At 38.4% G+C, this 18,894-nt stretch overlaps 1 protein-coding gene across 1 annotated transcript in view; it reads left to right on the top strand.

Moving 5' to 3' along the window:
* The window catches only part of RPGRIP1 (RPGR interacting protein 1), a 59,198-nt gene that overhangs the window by 37,385 nt on the left and 2,919 nt on the right, over positions 1-18,894 (top strand). The window contains exons 20-23 of the mRNA XM_087424124.1: positions 3,431-3,528; positions 12,107-12,299; positions 14,866-14,950; positions 17,662-17,789. Coding sequence (XP_087280250.1) covers positions 3,431-3,528; positions 12,107-12,299; positions 14,866-14,950; positions 17,662-17,789 — 504 coding nt within the window. The remainder of the gene's footprint in view (positions 1-3,430; positions 3,529-12,106; positions 12,300-14,865; positions 14,951-17,661; positions 17,790-18,894) is intronic.

Here is an 18,894-nt window from a genome sequence, read left to right as displayed (position 1 = left end):
CAGTGATCCTCCAAAGCACTCTACTGACAAAACTTAATGTGTTGCTAGCTGGCAAGAAAGAAATATTTGCAGGGTCCAGCTCCGTTATTGCAGAGCAGGCAGTGAAGTTCTTATTTTGAGCTCAGAAGCAATAAGTTGATAACTGGCACACTTAATCAAGAAAAAAGAGCAAAGACATAAGTTAGCAAAGTCAGGAATGAATGTAGGGTCACTACAGACCCCACAATTAAAAGGATTATAAAAGAATATTATGAACAACTTTATGCAACTTAGATGGAAAAGACAAATTCATAGAAAGATACAAATTACCAAAACTGACTCAAGAAGAAATAGAAGATCAGTATTGACCTATAAAAAGTAAAGACAATGAATTAGTAATTTAAAATCTTCCCACATCAACAAGTCCAGGCCCAGATGGCTTCATTGATGAATTCTATCAATATTTAAGGAAGAAATGATGCTGATCCTTCACAGTCTCTTAAAAACCAGTAGAGCAAGGGAAACGTCCTAACTCATTCAGTTATAAAGCTAGTATTATCTTGATACCAAAGCAAGCCAAAGACATTAAAAACAAAACAAAACAAAACTACAGAACAATATCCATCATGAACACTGATGCAATATCCTAAATTAAATATTAGCAAATTCAGCAAAAAATAAAAATATTAAAAAGATTGTACATCATGATCAAGTGGGATTTATTCTAGGAATGCAAGGTTAGTTTAATGTCAGAAAATAGATTTAATATACTGTATTAATAAAATAAAAGCTAAAAGTTTTATGATCATCTCAATAGATGGAGAAAAGCATTTCACAAAATCCAACTCCCATTCTTGATAAGAACTCTCAGCAAACTAGGAATAGAAGGAAATTGCTTCAGACTAATGAAGGACAATAATACCTGTAGCTAACATCCTACCTAGTGGTAAAAGACTGAATGTTTCTCCCTTAAGACTGAGAAAAAGAAAGGATATCTGCTTTCGCTACTTCTTTTGAACATTGTAGTGGAGATTTTAATCATTGCAATAAAACGAGAAAAAGAAATTAAATTCATACAGAATGGAAAGGAAGAAGTAGTGCTGTCTTTATTTGCAATTGACATGATCCTGTATTTAGAAAATCATAAGAAATCTACAAAAATTAAAAAAGACCTAGAACTAAAAGCAAGTGAACAAGGTTGTAGGATATAAATCACTATACCAGAATCAATTGTATTTCCATATACTATCAATGAACAATCTAAAAATGAAATCAAGAAAACAATTTCATTCACAATATTATCCAAAAGAATAAAATATTTGGGAATAAATTTAAGAAAAGAAATGCAAGACCTGCATACTGAAAACTATAAAAAGTCCTGAGGGAAATTAAGGAAGATTCAAATAAATGGAGAAATGTACCATGTGTATGGATTGGACCACTCATAATTGTTAAGATAGCCGTTCTCCCCCAAATTTATATAGAAACACAAAGAACCTAGAATAGACAAAATAATTGTGTAAAAGAAGACAAAGCTGAAATGTTTGTACTATCTAATTTCAAAACTTACTATAAAGCTACACTAATTCAGACAGTGTGGTATTAGCATAAAGATAGACATAGATCAATGGGACAGAATTGCGAATCCAGAAATAAACCCTGATATTTAAGGTCAATTGATTTTCCACAAAGATTCCAAGGCAATTCAGTGGGGAATCTAATCTTTCCAATAAATCTAATGTTTCCAATAAATGGTGCTGAAACAATCAGATATCCACATATCTAGAAAAAAAAGGACTTAGACCCTGACCTCATGCCATACACAAAAATTAACCGAAATAGGTCATAAATCTAAATATTACAACCCAAACTATAACATTTATAAAAGAAAACATAGGATAAAATATTTGGTTGTCCCTTAGATTAGACAAAGATTTCTTAGGTATGACACCAGAAGCATGATACATAAAATAAAAAATTGATAAATTGGACTTCAGCAAAATAAAAATGTATCCTCTTCAAAGAACACCATTAAGAAAAAGAAAAGGTAAGCTACAGACTAGGAGAAGATATTTGCAAATCACATTTTTGATAAAGGACTTGCATCCATAATCTATAAAGAACTCTTACAACTCCATGATAAGACAACCTAATTTAAAATGGTCAACAGATTTGAATAGACATTCACTAAAGAAGATATGTGAATGGCTAATAAGCACACAAAAAGAGGCTCAACATCGTTAGTCATTAGGAAAGTGCAAAATAATACCACAATAAGATACCAGTACACACCAAGAATTGATATATTCTGGAGGGTGATTGTACCAAGTGTTAGTGAGGATGTGGAAAAAACTGGAACCTTATATATTGCTGGTGAGAATGTAAAACAGTACAGCCACTTTACAAAATATTTGGTTGTCCCTTAAAAAGTTAAACATATAGTTTACAACCCTGCAATTCTATTCTTAAGTATCTACCCAAGAGATATGAAAACATTTGTCAACCCAAAAAGTTGAACACAAATACTCATAGCAGCGTTTATTCATCATTCAGAGTAAGGAAAGATTTTTTAAAATAAGAAACAAAATGCACTAATCATAAAGAAAAATATTGATCAAGGTTAATATCTTAAAAGTAAGAATTTCTGTTCAGCAAGAGATTAAACAGGCAAGCTAAAGAGTGGAAAAGATATTTGTAACTCATGTAACTACCAAAGGGCTCAAATTCAGAAAATATACAGAGGGCCGGCCCCGTGGCTTAGCGGTTAAGTGTGCGTGCTCCACTACTGGCCACCCGAGTTTGGATCCCGGGTGCGCACCGACGCACCACTTGTCCAGCCATGCTGAGGCTGCGTCCCACATACAGCAACTAGCAGGATGTGCTACTATGACATACAACTATCTACTGGGGCTATGGGGAAAAAAACGGAGGAGGATTGGCAATAGATGTTGTTAGCTCAGAGCCGGTCTTCCTCAGCAAAAAGAGGAGGGTTACCATGGATGTTAGCTCGGGGCTGATCTTCCTCACACATACACAAAAATATACAGAACTCCTACAGATCAATAAGTAAAAGACAAACAACCCAGTAGAAAAATGAGCAAAAGATTGGAAAGGCACTCTACCAAAAGGAAATTCAAATATTCAATAAAAACTATTAAGAGTGTCAAGGTCACATTGCAAGAGAGTATATGGCATGGGGGATATTGTTTGAGGCTGTCTTTGGAAAATACAGTTTGCCACACTGCTTTTCCTTGGCTTGGTCATTTTCTCCAGCCCCAACAAAAGGACAAACTTCTTTTCTATCTTCTTTTCTTCCTTCCTTCTTTCCTTTTCTTTCCTTTTTTTTTCAGAAGTGAACCCTGTATGTTTGGCAAGCTTCCAAAAAAGTGAATCTTTGAAAAAGACAGGGTGATCTGAAACAGTTCTGTAACTCCAGCCTCTTCCCTGACAGACAAAGAATCCTGTGAACAAGCTTCTGAAGTCAGTGAAGCACAAACTACAGACAGTGACGACATAGTGACACCCGTATCTCAGAAATGTCCTAAGGCAGTAAGTACCCGGGGGGGGGGGGGGGCGATCGTTGAGTATGAGGCAAGATTGTAAATAACGACAGTGTGCTTAATGGCCACATATGTGATGTTCAAATCCAGTTTTAATGAACCTGATGGGAAATTCAAGTTATTTAGTTGAATTTACATTGCGAGTGAATAGAAGTCTGCAGATACAGTCAGATGAAAGGATCATTTTCTTGATTTAGTGTAATGAGGACTTGCTTCAACACTTTTCTCTCCTATTTGGATCCCTTACCTGCCTCCTTCATTGTGTACTGTGATTCATCCCTAGCCTGAGTGATGCCCCTTTCTTTAAATCCACCTGAGGAGAACAGGTTTACCTTGGGAAGTGGAGGCTGGAAGAAAGGAAAAGATTCTTTGTGGGAGGGCTCAGAGAGATCATTCAGTTTCTGAAGTTTTTGACCCAACCTTTAAAACCTGTAATTACAATTATTTATTAAGCATTTCAGCCTCAAATCTCTTTTGGAACTAATTGAGGCTACACACACACACACGCACACACATGAATAAATATCCACGGGTATACTCAACAATCATTGTATTAGAATCTTGTGGGGTTGTAAATGAGGTAGAAAACAGTCACTCCATGGAGCCACTAGAATGCTCCCTGGCACATTTGTAGGTGCTCAATAAATATTTGTTGAATGAATGACTGAATGAAAGATTAAAATCCAATTGAGTATTATGAACATTTTTAGAAACAATAAAGAAAAGCATGGCGTGACCTAGAATCAAGTGGGTAGATATGTGTTATCTAAACTCTAAAGTTTGTTAGAATTCAGAAGGGAAATTATTATTGCTTTTGTAGAGGTCAGAAAACTCTTCCTTGAAAGTCAAAACTTGTACTGAGGATTTGCAGGAAGATTAAGGATGTTGGAGTGAGGAGAAACAACTCACAGTTAGTAGATTTAAATAGTTAACATAGCAAATAGTTAAGTTTTTTTTTTTTTTTTTTTAAAGATTTTATTTATTTATTTTTCCCCCAAAGCCCCAGTACATAGTTGTCTGTCATAGCTGCACATCCTTCTAGTTGCTGTATGTGGGACGCGGCCTCAGCATGGCTGGAGGAGTGGTGCCTCAGTGCGCACCCGGGATCCGAACCCGGGCCGCCAGCAGCGAAGCGCACGCACTTAACCGCTAAGCCACGGGGCCGGCCCAATAGTTAGGTTTATCTTCTGAACTTTTATCTGTCATATCTTTTTTTAGACATTATGTAATTAATATCTTAAGAAATGTTTATAAGACAGATCAGAACCATACAATGATACAAGTAGACAATAACACCTTAGATATCATAAAGGTAAAGAAGATCAAATGATGTGTCCAGGATTATAGAGCTAGTCAGTGAAAGAGCTGGCACTCCAGTCGAGGTTTCTAAACCAGGCACCTCTCAGATCAACCCAAAAAGCAGCCAACTGGTCAGAAAATTTTTGAACTACAAGTCAGACAGATCACATTAAAATTATTGCTCTAAATTAAAGGCTCCTAAATAAGATTTCCTTTTAGAAAATGTTTGTGTACCCAAAAATGTTACTTGAGAAACTAAATATGAAAACCGAGACTACTTAAGCAAAAAATTAGTTATTATCAAATTAAACTTATAACACGACACATATATACTCAATCATTATTGTATTTCAAAATAGCTAGGCATAAAAGATCGAAGAGGTTAAAGGCCCAGAGACAATACTTGAGCTCTCTCACTCTTCTGCCAGGAGTCAACCAGGATAATGGAGGAGGCAAGAGAGTAGAGCGTTTAAGAGCATGACGATTTGGTTTGGACAGAAGTGGTTTGTGAGGCTGTAATGAACAGCATGGTGACTATAGTTAATAATACCGTATTGTGTATTTGAAAGTTACTAAGAGAGTAATCTTAAATGTTCTCATCACAAGAAGAAAATTGGTAACTGTGTGTGGTGATAGATGTTCACTAGACTTATTGTGGTGATCATTTCATAATATATACAAATATCAAATCATTATGGTGTATACCTGAAACTAACCTAATGTCATATGTTGATTATATCTCAGTTTTTAAAAAAAGTAGTTTAGATCTTGGCTCTGCTACATACTAGCTGTGCAGCTTTGGTGAAGTTATTTAACTTCTATTAGACTTTGTTTCCTCATGTGTAAAACGGTAAAATTAAGTTTATCTACCTTATAGTGACGTGGCAAGATTTAAATAAGGTAATGTGTGGTAAGTGCTTAATATGGTGCCTGAGACAAATTAACACTAAATGATAGAGATGACAAATGTTGATGATGGCAATAGCATATCCTCTCTGAAGCATTCTGGTTCTCAAGATCAAGCTTCTATGATCTGGTGGTGGCCCCTGCAAGGAAGGACTAGGCCCTAAGGGGAAGGATTGAGGCAGAAGGGTGTCAGTTCCCTTCTGCCTGCCAGGTTAATTGAATAGGTTGAACAGTACAACTTAAGGAAGACCCTTCTAAAATGTCTTTCCCTTAAAGTACTGAAAAAGTGAAACAATCACAATCCATTTGGATCTTTAACTGCCCCTCTCTGAGTCTAGAATTAGGACAGTGCCTGTGTTCATAGGATATATGTAGGCCTATTCCCCAGGGGGCCCTGTCTGTTAATCAGCATGAGGTTCCTAAAGGCCATCTGTATTTACCTTCCCTCTAAGAATCTCCAGGAAATGATCTCAACCCAAACCACATGGTTTCCTCCAGATGAAGTCCCATTCCTGGTCCCAGAAATCAATCTCCCACTCTGAGTGAACCATGGAAAACTTTTCCTTCCTCCCCCACTTTTTTTCTTTTGCTGAGGAAGATTAGCCCTGAGCTAACATCTCTGTCAATTGTCCTCTACCTTACACGTGCGTAGAAGCCACAGCATGGCTGATGAGTGGTGTAGGTCTGCGCCCGGGATCTGAACCCACGAACCCGGGCCATCGAAGCGGGGCATACCAAACTTAACCACTAGGCCATGGGACGGCCCCTTCCCTCCCCTTCTTAACAGCTACTAATGAAAAGGGAGCAGTCATTTCCATTTGCTTTATGGCTTCAGGTTACTTACTGTGTTTTACCCATACTGTGTCTCAAGAACCTCAAAGTTTATTCTCTTTTCTTATGCTCTTAATTTCAGGTGTGGAGAATGTCCTGACCCCTATGTATGCTAGCTAATTAATTTTAGCAACTCTGCCTCCCAGCCAAATTAGCTAGCACATCTGAATGAATAAGCCAATGGGAACTGTCTGTCTGGCACTAATGCTGCGTAACTGACTGCTCTTAGGGGTTCTGCCAGCACATTCAAATGAGTTAGTATACATTACAGTGATTACTATGGCGAATATTAATAATTGTATACTTTTTTTTTTTTTGCTGTTCAGTCCCAATAAAATTGTATAGTGGAACCAGCTCATGTAAAGGATTCTAGGTCAAATTAAAATATTGAACCATGTCTTAGTAAATTTGGGCTGCTAAACAAAGTACCATAGACCAGGTGGCTTATAAACAACAGAAATTTATTTCTCACAGTTCTTGAGGCTGGAAGTCCAAGATCAGGTTGCCAGCATGGTCAGATTCTGGTGAGGACCCTTTTCCAGGTTGCAGACTGCCAACTTCTCGTTGTATCCTCACATGGCAGAAAGAGAGCGAGCTAGCTCTTTGGAGTCTTCTTATAAGGGCACTAATTCCATTCATGAGGGCTCCACCCTCATGACCTAGTTACTTCCCAAGGGCCCCACCTCCAAATACATTGGGATTAGGGTTTCAACATATGAATTTTGAGGGGGACACAAACATTCAGTCCATAACAAGCCATATGAAATTATCATTTTTATACATAAAAAGTGGTGGACTATTGACAGTTTCATATAGTTCAACCTAATAGGAATGAATAAGCCCTCCAGGGGTACCTGGCTCAAATGTTAATCTTATTCATCCTCCTAATTCACCTTTTTTATCAGAATAAACTTGATGCAGTCTGCCTAAATATGGATTTCTGATCATTTGTCCCAGGCTATTTACAAGTATAAAATTTTAGAAATTAAATTACACAAGTAATGTAAGAATACATTTTTCTTTTAAAAACTGGAATATTACAGATAAAGCTAAATCTCCATTGACCACTACCTATAATCCCTGCCGCCTCTTCCCACTACCCCAAGAAAACCATTGTTTTGAGTCTTGGGGTGTATCTTCAGATCTTAAAAAAAAGAACTTTAGCATTCATATTGTTTTGTATTTGTCGTTTTTGCTTTCAAATAAATGACATTAAACTGCACATATTATTATTTTTAAAAATTATTATTTTGAAATAATTATAGATTTGTAAACAGTTGCAAAAATAGTATGAGATGCCATGTACCCTTCACCCAGTTTCTCCCGTTTATTTTTCTTTTTTGGTACATATTATTCTGAAATGTGCATTTTTCAATTAATAATGTTTTGGGAGTCAATCCATGTTGATATATTTAGCTTTCTGTAGTTCATTCCTCTTAACTGCTGATCAGTATTTCATTAAAATAATATCTGACCTTTTCTTGGGGCCAGCCCTGTGGTGTAGTGATTAAGTTCAGTACTCTCTGCTTCGGTGGCCTGGGCTCATGGGTTTGGATCCCGGGTGTGGACCTACACCACTTGTCAGTCATGCTGTGGCGGCATCCCACATACAAGATAGAGGAAGATTGGCACAGATGTTAGCTCAGGGCGAAGCTTCCTCAGCGAAAAAACAAACAAAAACAAAAAAATCTGATCTTTTCTTTAGACAGACCTCAGTGGGCAACACTGCTTAAGCTCTCATGCCATCTGCGTGATGCTCATTGGCTCATTCAGTCCTCACAGCAGCCCTGTGAGGTGCTGACTCCCTCAACAAGTAGTGATGCGGTGCCTGTCTGAGTTTTTGCCAGGCTCTGTGGGTGCAGAATGGTAAATGGGACAGACTTGGTCCCTTCTCTCTTGACTCTTAAATTCTACTGAGGGAAAACATATAAATCAGTGAACAAATAAACCAGATACTTGCTAATTCTAAATACTAGGAAGAAAATAAATAGGGTGATATAATAGATAGTAATGGGAGGGGTTGAGTGAGGTAAGGAGGTAAGGAAAGACCTCTCTGAAGAGGGGACATTTGAACTGAAATCTGAAGAATGAGAAGGGGAGAGCTGGGGAGAACTCAGCTCAGGCAGAGGAAATGGCACATGTAAAGGCCCTGAGGTAGAAAAGAGTTTTGTTTATCTGGGGTACAGAAATCAAGAGAATGTTATATGTCAATAAAGCTAGGGATGGGGGGAGAAAATTCCACAGTAAAATTTCTTAGCCAGACTTTGTACATGAGCCTTGAGAGGAGAGAATGTTTGATGACCATACCTAGCTTTTGCAGAATTTGTCCTCTGATCTGTATACAGACCGACTGCATCAGGACATTGTCACTTTCATTTCTGTACAACCAGGTACCTACAATAAAAGAGGGAAAAAAGAAAAAAACTAGTAATGCCACAGTAAACATCCTTGTTCATATGTATCTTTGTGTACCTGGCAAATGTTTTCGTGGGATAGATTCCTAGAAGTGGAACTGCTGGTTTTAAAAGGGATGTGCACTTGAAATTTTGATAAATGCCACCAAATTATTATCCCCCAAATTATACCAATCTATACTCACCCTATACTAGCCCTATTTCTCACAGTGTTACCAACACTTCTCCCCTGACAGGTGTAATTTTCAGTTCCTAACTTTAATGGGATGAGAGTGTTGGTGAGGGAACAAGTCAAAAGCAATTTTGAAAAATTTAGATCTAGGTGACATGGAGAGGTAACAAAACAAATTAGGGGTATGCTAGATGCTGGGACTAAAGGGGTTAGTGAAACAGACTTGAGGTCCCAGAACTCATGGAGCTTACAGTCTATGAAGTGCTGTTCAACAGAATTACAATGTGAGCCACAAATGTAATTCAAAATTTTCTAGTAGCCATATTAAAGGTGTAAAAAGAAACAGGTATAATTAATTTTAATAATATATTTTATGGGGCCAGCCCGGTGGCATAGCGGTTAAGTTTGTGTGTCCTGCTTAAGCGGCCTAGGGTTCGCCAGTTTGGATCCTGGGCACAGACCTACTCACCGCTCATCAAGCCATGCTGAGGCGGCGTCCCATGTAGAAGAGCTACAACTCTACAACTATGCTACACAACTAGGTACTGGGGCTTTGGGGAGAAAAAATTTAAAAGAAAGGGAAAGACTGGCAACAGATGTTAGCTCAGGGCCAATCTTCCTCAAAAAATAAGTAAATAATATATTTTATTTAACCTAATATATCCACAGTGTTATCATTTCAACATGTAATCAGTATAAAAAATTATTGAGATATCTTACATTCATTTTTTTTCATGCAAAATCTTCAAAATCCTGTGTGGATTTTACACTTAACAGCATATACCAATTCAGATTGGCCACATTTCAAGTGTTCCATAGCCACCTGTGGCTAATGGCTATTGTGTTATATAGCATAACTCTAGTGCAATGTTTTTCGACTGTGAGTTGGCATCTCTTAGTGGGGAGTGAAATCAAAATTGGGGGTCCCAGCCAGCACTAAAGAAAGCCTGAGATAGCGTAGAATACAAAATAACAGTTTGCATCACACACAGTAATGTTAAGAATTGTTTCAGGAGACTTATTTCAGTGATTTATACACACACGTGCAGATAACACATGTGCTGAGTCTTACAGTTTGAAAGTTACTTGTCTTGTGGTGGTTCATGTTTAACTATAGGGAAAATATTCATCCCCACCAAGCATAGGGTTTTTTAAGATGGAGAGACAACTTATTATGAACACCTTTCTCTTTTTTTCTAGACCCCAGTGTTTCCCAAAGTGTGTTCCATGGAAAATTAAACCCCAGCCATGCTCCAGGAAAAAGAAAAAAGATTGTGTAGTCAAACATTTTTGGAAAAAACTACCTCTATATCATCCTTTAAAAGTGTCCCAGTGCACATTAGCATATTAAATTCTTTAAGTCTGGTTGTTAATCTTGAGTTTCCAAGATTTATTTTATCACAGACCATTCATTTGTAAAACACCTATTCCTCAAGACACACCTTGAGAAATTCGGCCTAACTTTTATTGAGACTACAGCATAGGGTTTGCAATTTAAAAATAATTGCAGTGTTGGCAGGAGAGAACTTTCTAGGGTGATGGAAATGTTCTGTATCTTGAATAGGGTGTTTATTACACACTTGTATACATTTGTCAAAACTGTACTCTTAAGGTTTTGCATTTTACTGTATATAAATTATACCTAAATATTAAAAGTAAATGCACGTTCCCAGGGGCCACCCTAGAGAGTCTGATGAGAGTGGCTTTTATACTTTTTTTATGATAACCACTATAAGAAAAAGGTTTCTACGTTGTGCCCAGTACACTCATATACAAACACAAGTTTCAAGAAAGAAGACTTACCTTTACCATTTGCCATGCACTCTCATATTTTCTATTCTCTTCTATCCTATCTTATTTTATTCTATCCTTTTCATTTAAAAATATGCCAGTGAAACCCACCAAGCTGATCCATAAGTGTCAAAACCCACATTTTGGAAAACACTGCATAGAATCAATGATTTTCATGATGGGTGTTGTAGGAGGATGTGTAGGGGCTATTGAGAGGAAAACACCAAGTATCTTTATTTTTAAGAGGCACCCAGATTGTGCTGATGCAGATTTGTTGAGAAATATTGTCTGCTGAGCCTCCTAGGAGAAGGCACAGGAGCTCCATTTGCTTCCTAAGAGGAAAAAAAGATGGCGCTGGGGGAGGGGGCAGATCTTTGAAGAAGTGGGGGCACTGGCCTGGCAACCTGGAGGAAAGAGGCACTCATAGAGGAAAGGAAGACTGTGGCTCGTAGGGGGCCATCCTGGATTGACTCCTTACTAGGGCCGTGACACTGACTTGCTGCCACACTGTGGAAACGGGGGACTTAACCTTGGCCTCACTTTCCTTCTTGGAACCAGAAGATGTCAGCCCTCCTCTTGGTGTCCCTAATGCAAAAGAGGACACAGGGACAATCAAAAGTGGATGGATGGTGGTGGTGGCGACTCTGAAGTGGAGCTGAAAATACTGGCATTGCTGCGGGAGGACAGGGTGGTCTGATGTCCTGCTCTGTGGCCTGCACTTGGGTGGGTGCAGGAAGCACCAGGCAGCTCTGCGCTAAATCTCCAATATCAATCGGCATGTCTCCTAAGACCTAACCTCAGGAAAATATGGGATTGGTTTTCATCGAGAAAGTTTAAGAAAACTATCTGTTCAGAGGTTTCTTGATTCTGTATGTGGAGATGGCTGAGAAAGGCTGGTCTGGAGAAATGATTCACTGGACTGGGAGATGGAACAACTGGATTCTCTTTATAAATATCCCACAGATTAGCTGAGGCAATTCAGTCAAGTTGTCTCTTGGTGCCAGTTTTACCCATAAATTGATTCTCAAGGAGTAATATGTTAGATGGAGTATTCCTGTGATGGATTCCTAGCAAGTAATGTGTTAGTTAGATGGAGTATAAACACTTGGAGTATCACTAACCTATAGGAAATAAACAAGCGTTTTCCTTATCAGGAGTCAGAGAAGATGTGCATTGAAATTGTCTCCCTGGCCTTCAACCCCGAGGCTGAAGTGATGTGTGATGAGAACGTAAAACAGGTGTACGTGGAGTACAGGTTCTATGATCTGCCCTTGTCAGAGACAGAGACCCCAGTGTCCCTGAGGAAGCCGAGGGCGGGAGAGGAGATCCACTTCCACTTCAGCAAGGGTGAGGCGCCCCTTGTGGCTCGCGGGGAGAGGCGGTGGACAAACGTTGAAACTGAGGGGTTAGACTTCTCTGGACTTCTGATGGGGCGGATCCCACCGTTTTATTTTTTTATTTATCAAAGTACTATATGCATATGGTTTTAAAATAGGCCTTAAAAGATTTTTAATTAAAATTAAGCACCACCTTTTTCTCCACAATTCATGCCCCTTTGCCCCTCCCCACCCCCCCTCAGTCCACCATACCACTTTTCACTTTTTGTCCTATTTCTTCTGTTTTTTAGCTCCAAGTTTCTGAGAAATGTTTCTATTGGAGTTTCCTGATTCATCAATTTTATAATTTTATTTATTTTTTTCCCCCAAAGCCCCAGTATATAGTTGTATGTCATAGCTGCACATCCTTCTAGTTGCTGTATGTGGGACACAGCCTCAGCATGGCCGGAGAAGCGGTGCGTCGGTGCGCTCCCGGGATCCAAACCCGGGTCGCCAGCAGCGGAGCGCACGCACTTAACCGCTAAGCCACGGGGCCAGCCCTGATTCATCAATTTTAGACATTATCTACTGACTTCATATGTTGGCACATAAAACTTCTCTCTCACACCACACCCCTGCCCCCTTCCTCCCATGTAGTTGGATCATAATTTTTATTTAATCCAATCTTAATTGTTTCTGTTATTATGGATACGTAAATATGAGTTCTTGTAAAGCCAAGTAGTACGCATGATTATATTTCCTTTCTTCTTTATTATTTTGCTTCAATTTTTTATTTGCTTTATTTTCATTATACCTATGGTAATTCTTTTCACATCCTCCAATAGCCTTTCCATATGTTCAAATAAACCTATCAACTAATTTATCTATTTTTTTCCTGAAGACCTCTCTTCATCCTCTTGTCCCTCTCTAGACGACTGTTCAGCTATTATCTCCCTGCTGTGTGGAGAATTTTTTTTTTTTTTAAATTTTATTTATTTTATTTTCTTCCCCCAAAGCCCCAGTAGATAGTTGTATGTCATAGCTGCACATCCTTCCAGTTGCTGTACGTGGGACGCGGCCTCAGCATGGCCGGAGAAGCAGTGCGTCGGTGCGCGCCTGGGATCCGAACCTGGGCCGCCAGCAGCAGAGCACGCGCACTTAACCACTAAGCCATGGGGCCGGCCCATGTGTGGAGAATTTAATTCTCTCCTATACTGGATTTCATGCCTCCTGGGTCCTGTGTCATCCTCTTTCTGATTTATTTTCTTATTTTAATGGATCATATTTTCCAGTAGCTTTTAAAGAAAGAGTACATTGGAAGTAAATATTTTGAGACAGTCATGCATGAAATGTCTTTATTCTACCCGTATACTCCGTTGATAATTAGACCAAGTATTGAAATCTATGTTGAAAACATTTTTGTTCAGAATTTCAAAGCAGTTGGTCCGTGGTCTTCTAGATTTAGGCCAGGAGTCTAACCTTTGTATGAAAACTACCCTGACCTCCCCGGAAGACTTCAACATTTTCTCTTTATCTCTGATGTTCTTAAATTTCAGAATAATGTGCATATTTTTCTTTAATTGTTCTGGCCATTCAGTGGGCTCTTTCAATCTGGAAGCTTATGGCTTTTGGCTTTGATAATTTTGTTCCCAACATTTTCCTATTTTTTTGAGTGGGATTTTGGATCTTCCAAATTTATCTCTGATTTTATTATTTTTCTCCTATAATTCTACCTCTGTTTTTTCTCTCTATTTTTTGGGAGATTTTCTGAATTTTATCTTCCAGTCATGGACTGAATATTTATTTTAAATTTCTAAGAGTTGTTTCTTGCTCTATTTCTGTTTTTTCTTTTTTAAAGTATATCCTGTCCTTACATCAAACGAGATAGAAGTTTATTTCTCACTTGTGTTGAACGAGTTCAGAAATGGGCAGTCCAGGGCTGAGGCTACCTGATACCATCAGGGATCCACAGTCCTGTCTTGCCTTTTCATCGTCCTATTGCCTATCTTCCATCCTTTTGGTCACCCATGGTCCTTAATGGATGCTGGGGAAAGGAAGAATGCCTCCTAGCTGAGCCTGTTAAGCAGGTTTCATACAACACAATGGCCAGAACTTAATTACGTGACCAAATAGCTAAAACAGAGGCTGGAAAACAGGCTAATTTATTTGAGGCTGTAACATTCCCATATAGAAATGAAGAGGAAGTGGGGCATGGATGTTGAGACAGGCACCCTGAGTCGAACCTGCTGCAGAACCCAAATCTCTAGGTGGCCTTTTATATCAGGGGTCGACAAATATTTTCTTAAAGAGCCACATAATAAAGATTATAGGCTTTGTGAGCCAAACACTTTGTCACGACTACAGTATTCAACTCTATCATTGTAGCTGGAAAGCAGCCATAGATGATATGTAACAAATGGGCGTGGCTGTGTTCAATCAAACTTTATTTACGAAAACAGGTGGCCAGCCCACGGGCCCTGGTTTGCCAACCTCTGCTTTCTATCACTGTTTTACATATACCACTTATGAACGCCTTGGTGCCCAAATAGCAACAGTGTATTATTCTTTGCTTTTTTTTCCTTTTACCCTTAATACAGTGATAGACCTGGACCCACTGGAGCAAAAAGGCCGAAGGCAATTTCTCTTTGCCATGCTGAACAGACAAGAGCCTGAGCAAGGACGGTAAGGATCTGCTTTCCACTTGGAAAGAAAGGAGATAGTCACACAGGAATTCAGAAGTTCGAGTTTGGTTTTGTGCTGATGCTGAATATTTTAAAATTTCTTTCATATTAATTTACTCAATGCATTTCTCATCTACTTGAGTCTCATTTATATTTGTGACTGACTATGTGATAAATTATATAATTTCATAGGTTTAGTTCACTTCTCGCCCATGTCAGCCCCTGAGAAGTGCTTTTTTGGTGGCAGTAATTTACTTGAATCCTGACAGTGCCCTATATGGAATGGACAAAACACTTTGACGTTCTAAGATAATTTGATTCATTTCTCACAAATGCAATACCATTGCTAGCTTACCTAATATTATGCCTTTATAATATTAATTTTATATGTAGACTTTTAAACCTATTTCTCTACAGGAATACTTTGACTTTGAAATAACTGAAGTAAATTCTAGGTCTACTATAAGTTTTAGGAAAGCCAATTGTCCTTATTATTCCTTTAATCCGAGGAGGCCTCCTTTTAGAGGTTCCAGATGAAGTGCACGTGACATACTTATACTAAAAAAATTATTTGTTGTTTAGCTGAAATTTGAAATTCAAATTTAAGCAGGAATCTGTTTGGAGTTTTTTCTTTGGAAAAATCTGGCAACCGTATCTCCTTTTCGTGTGTGGCTAAGAAATAATATAGGGCTGGTGTTTTAATCCATTATTTTTCTTAAAGCCCAATAAATTTCTTTAATTTGCATTTACTTCATCTCCACTTAGTTAGAAAGGATGAAAAAGGAGCCAGCTAAAATAAACAGTGACTCTGACCTCAGTGTCACTGTGGACTTAAGCAGATATAAACTTACTGGTCACTTTTGGAAATGGAAAATGATTTGTTGTTCCTTTCTGCATTAATGTTAAATTTAGCTTTTTCTTTTCTTTTTTTCTCTCACCAGTCCCAGAACTCTCTCTTCTTTTTTTCTTGTACAGTGGTAACCTTTTTCTTTTCTTTTCTTTTTGTAACCTTTTACTCAACTTTAGATTTCCATAGATTTTTACCTTTGACTTTCTTTTTGCGAGAATGGTATGGAGGACAGAACATTGGCTTTGTAATCAGACAGACCTGGTTTGGAATCCTGACTCTTCCACAACAGGCTCTATGATCTTTGAGATATTATTTAACTTGAAGGCTTCTGTGAGGATAAAGTTGAAATAACACACTTCACCTAAAGCACTTGGTATTGTGCCCAGCAAGCTAGTGATGCTAGTTACCATCCCTTTCCCTGGAAAATTGAGGTGGGAAGTCTGCATTATCCCTTTGCATTGTTGAAGTTCTCAGTAATGATACAGAAACATAATCACACGTGAATATTGCTTAATGAGCTAAGGATGTATGCCATTCAGAATTTCTTCTTTTCAGCTTAATTGTGTTTAGCTGTGATTTTAAGAACTTGATTATTTTGTCCTATTCTTGTTCCCTTAGCACTATTAGCCACGAATATTTACTTTTAAAAAATTAATAGGAATATGAAATGTCCAGAATAGGTAAATCCAGAGAGACAGAAAGTAAACTGGTCGCCAGGAGCTGAGGGAGAGGAGAATAGGGAGTGACTGTTTAATGGGTATAGGATTTCTTTTTGGGGTGATGAATATGATTTGGAATTAGATGGTGGTGATGATGGCTGCACAACATTGTGGTTATATTAAAAAACACAGCATCGTACACTTTAAGATGGTTAAAATAGTGAATTTATGTTATGTGAATTTTATCTCAAAAAATTTAATAGCTACCTGTTTCTGGAATTCAATATCATTCTTTGCTAAGCTAAGTCAAGATCACAATAATTGCTGTTGACTGCTCACTGCTTGTGAGGCACTCCTCTGTGTCTTTTACAGCATCGTCTTTCAAGACTTACTACAACTCTCAAGAATACACTTTTTATATTTGTTTTGCAATTCTCTGTTGCTTCTGTTTCCTTTATTCTGCTCAGGCTTGGTACCCAACTTTTATTTTCTTTAGAAATTTAAAAGCTTTTATTCTAACTTCTCCTGTAATCTTAGTTTTAATGCAACAGCTTGGTTTTGTGTCCATATCAAATCTCTCGTCAAAATTGTAAACCATCTTACAAGGAATTATATCTCAACAGTGTTGAGACTACTTGACCAGCTATGTTATCTCGAGTCTTAGTTGCCTCTTGTCAAGGCCTGTTGTTACTTTATTCTGATTCCTCGCTCTTTTGCTGTTGTAGTCTTGTAAATGGAGGTGAGGGAAAAGTGATTCAGAGAAGACATTGTATAATTTATGATTACTTTTATCTTTATTATTTATTTATTTTTTTTGGTTGTTCAGATTGTTCTAGCTTTTTTTGTGTGTGTGTGAGGAAGATCAGCCCTGAGCTAACATCTGCCAATCCTCCTCTTTCTGCTGAGGAAGACCGGCTATGATCTAACATCTATTGCCAATCCTCCTCCTTCCCCCCACCAAAGCCCCAGCAGATAGTTGTATGTCACAGTTGCACATCCTTCTAGTTGCTGTATGTGGGACGCGCGGCCCCAGCATGGCCAAAGAAGCGGTGCGTTGGTGCACACCCGGGATCCGAACCCGGGCCGCCAGTAGCGGAGCGCGCACTTAACCGCTAAGCCATGGGGCCGGCCCCTCTTTATTTTATTTTTAAAGCCTAAGGGTATCAGCAGTGCTGAGTTAAATGGAGTTTTTGTTTCCTTTAGTTTAAAGTTTACCGTGGTAAGTGATCCTATCGATGAGAAGAAAGAATGTCAAGAAGTAGGATACGCATATCTGGAGCTGTGGCAGATCATGGAATCAGGAAGAGACATTCTAGAGCAAGAGCTAGACAGTGAGTAATCAATTTTTGTGCTTCTCTGTTCCGCTTATTTCTAAGGAAATCGTCCTAATACTGAATGCTTTTCCTGTTTTACGTTCAGTACATAATTACCACTGCAGACCTGATGAGACATAAACTGGACTGAAATCCCTGCAGCTATACTTATTTCTAGATCAAGCATGACAGTAATCAGTTGTATATTTTAGCCCACATACTTCATGACAACTAGAATCTACTATGAATCTCCAATGTTTGAGATAGGGAATTTTTAAGAAGACAAGTTCTTTTAATTTCAATCAAATTTAAACATCAGAATTTCTGACCTCTCTTAAGCATGCAAGGTTTATAAAGGTAGCTAATTCCCCTCCTCTTTTAATGCATTATCATGCACCCAGTCTCTTAAATAGACAGCAGCTCTCCTCTTCCCTCACATCCATTGGTTACCAAGTCTTATCCATTTAGAAGTGTCTTGACTACATCCCCACAACTGTAATTGTTTTCTAAACTGGTCTCCCTGCCACTGGTTTCTTCCACCTCATTTCTATGTACCACAGTAAGTGTTGCTATACAATAAACTTGATCACCACATTCTTCTTAAATCTGTTTACAGACTGTTTGCTATAGACCAGCATGTTTTAAAAATATTTGCATTTGAATGGCTTTAGGTAGGGCTGCTCTGTCCAGTCCTCACTGCTCCCTATTACCTTACACACCCGGGGCTGCACACATGTACACTATCTGCCGGCCGTAGTAGGCACTTAAGATTAATCCATTAGACCAATGGTTTTCAAACTTCCAGTCATGACCCATTATTAGATGGTGAAATTCAATTAAAGTCACAACCAGAATTTGAAGAAACCAAACAAACCAAAACTGTAGAAAATATCAGAGTACATTGCACATAAATATTTTGTGGAACTTGTCTTATGTACATGTTTATTGTGTCATGATGTATAATTGTTTTTACTGATCATTATAAAAAAATTTTGAGGAATAGACTCTTCAGGCCAAGCGTTACAAAGTTTAAACTTTAGCTGGTAGACAAGATTCTTCTGGGGCCGGCCCCGTGGCTTAGCGGTTCAGTGCACGCACTCCGCTACTGGTGGCCTGGGTTCGG

The sequence above is a fragment of the Ceratotherium simum genome, chromosome 3, assembly GCF_057802395.1.
Source record: "Ceratotherium simum simum isolate JZ-2026a chromosome 3, ASM5780239v1, whole genome shotgun sequence".
Taxonomy (NCBI): domain Eukaryota; kingdom Metazoa; phylum Chordata; class Mammalia; order Perissodactyla; family Rhinocerotidae; genus Ceratotherium; species Ceratotherium simum.
This window is presented reverse-complemented; position numbering and strand designations above follow the sequence as displayed.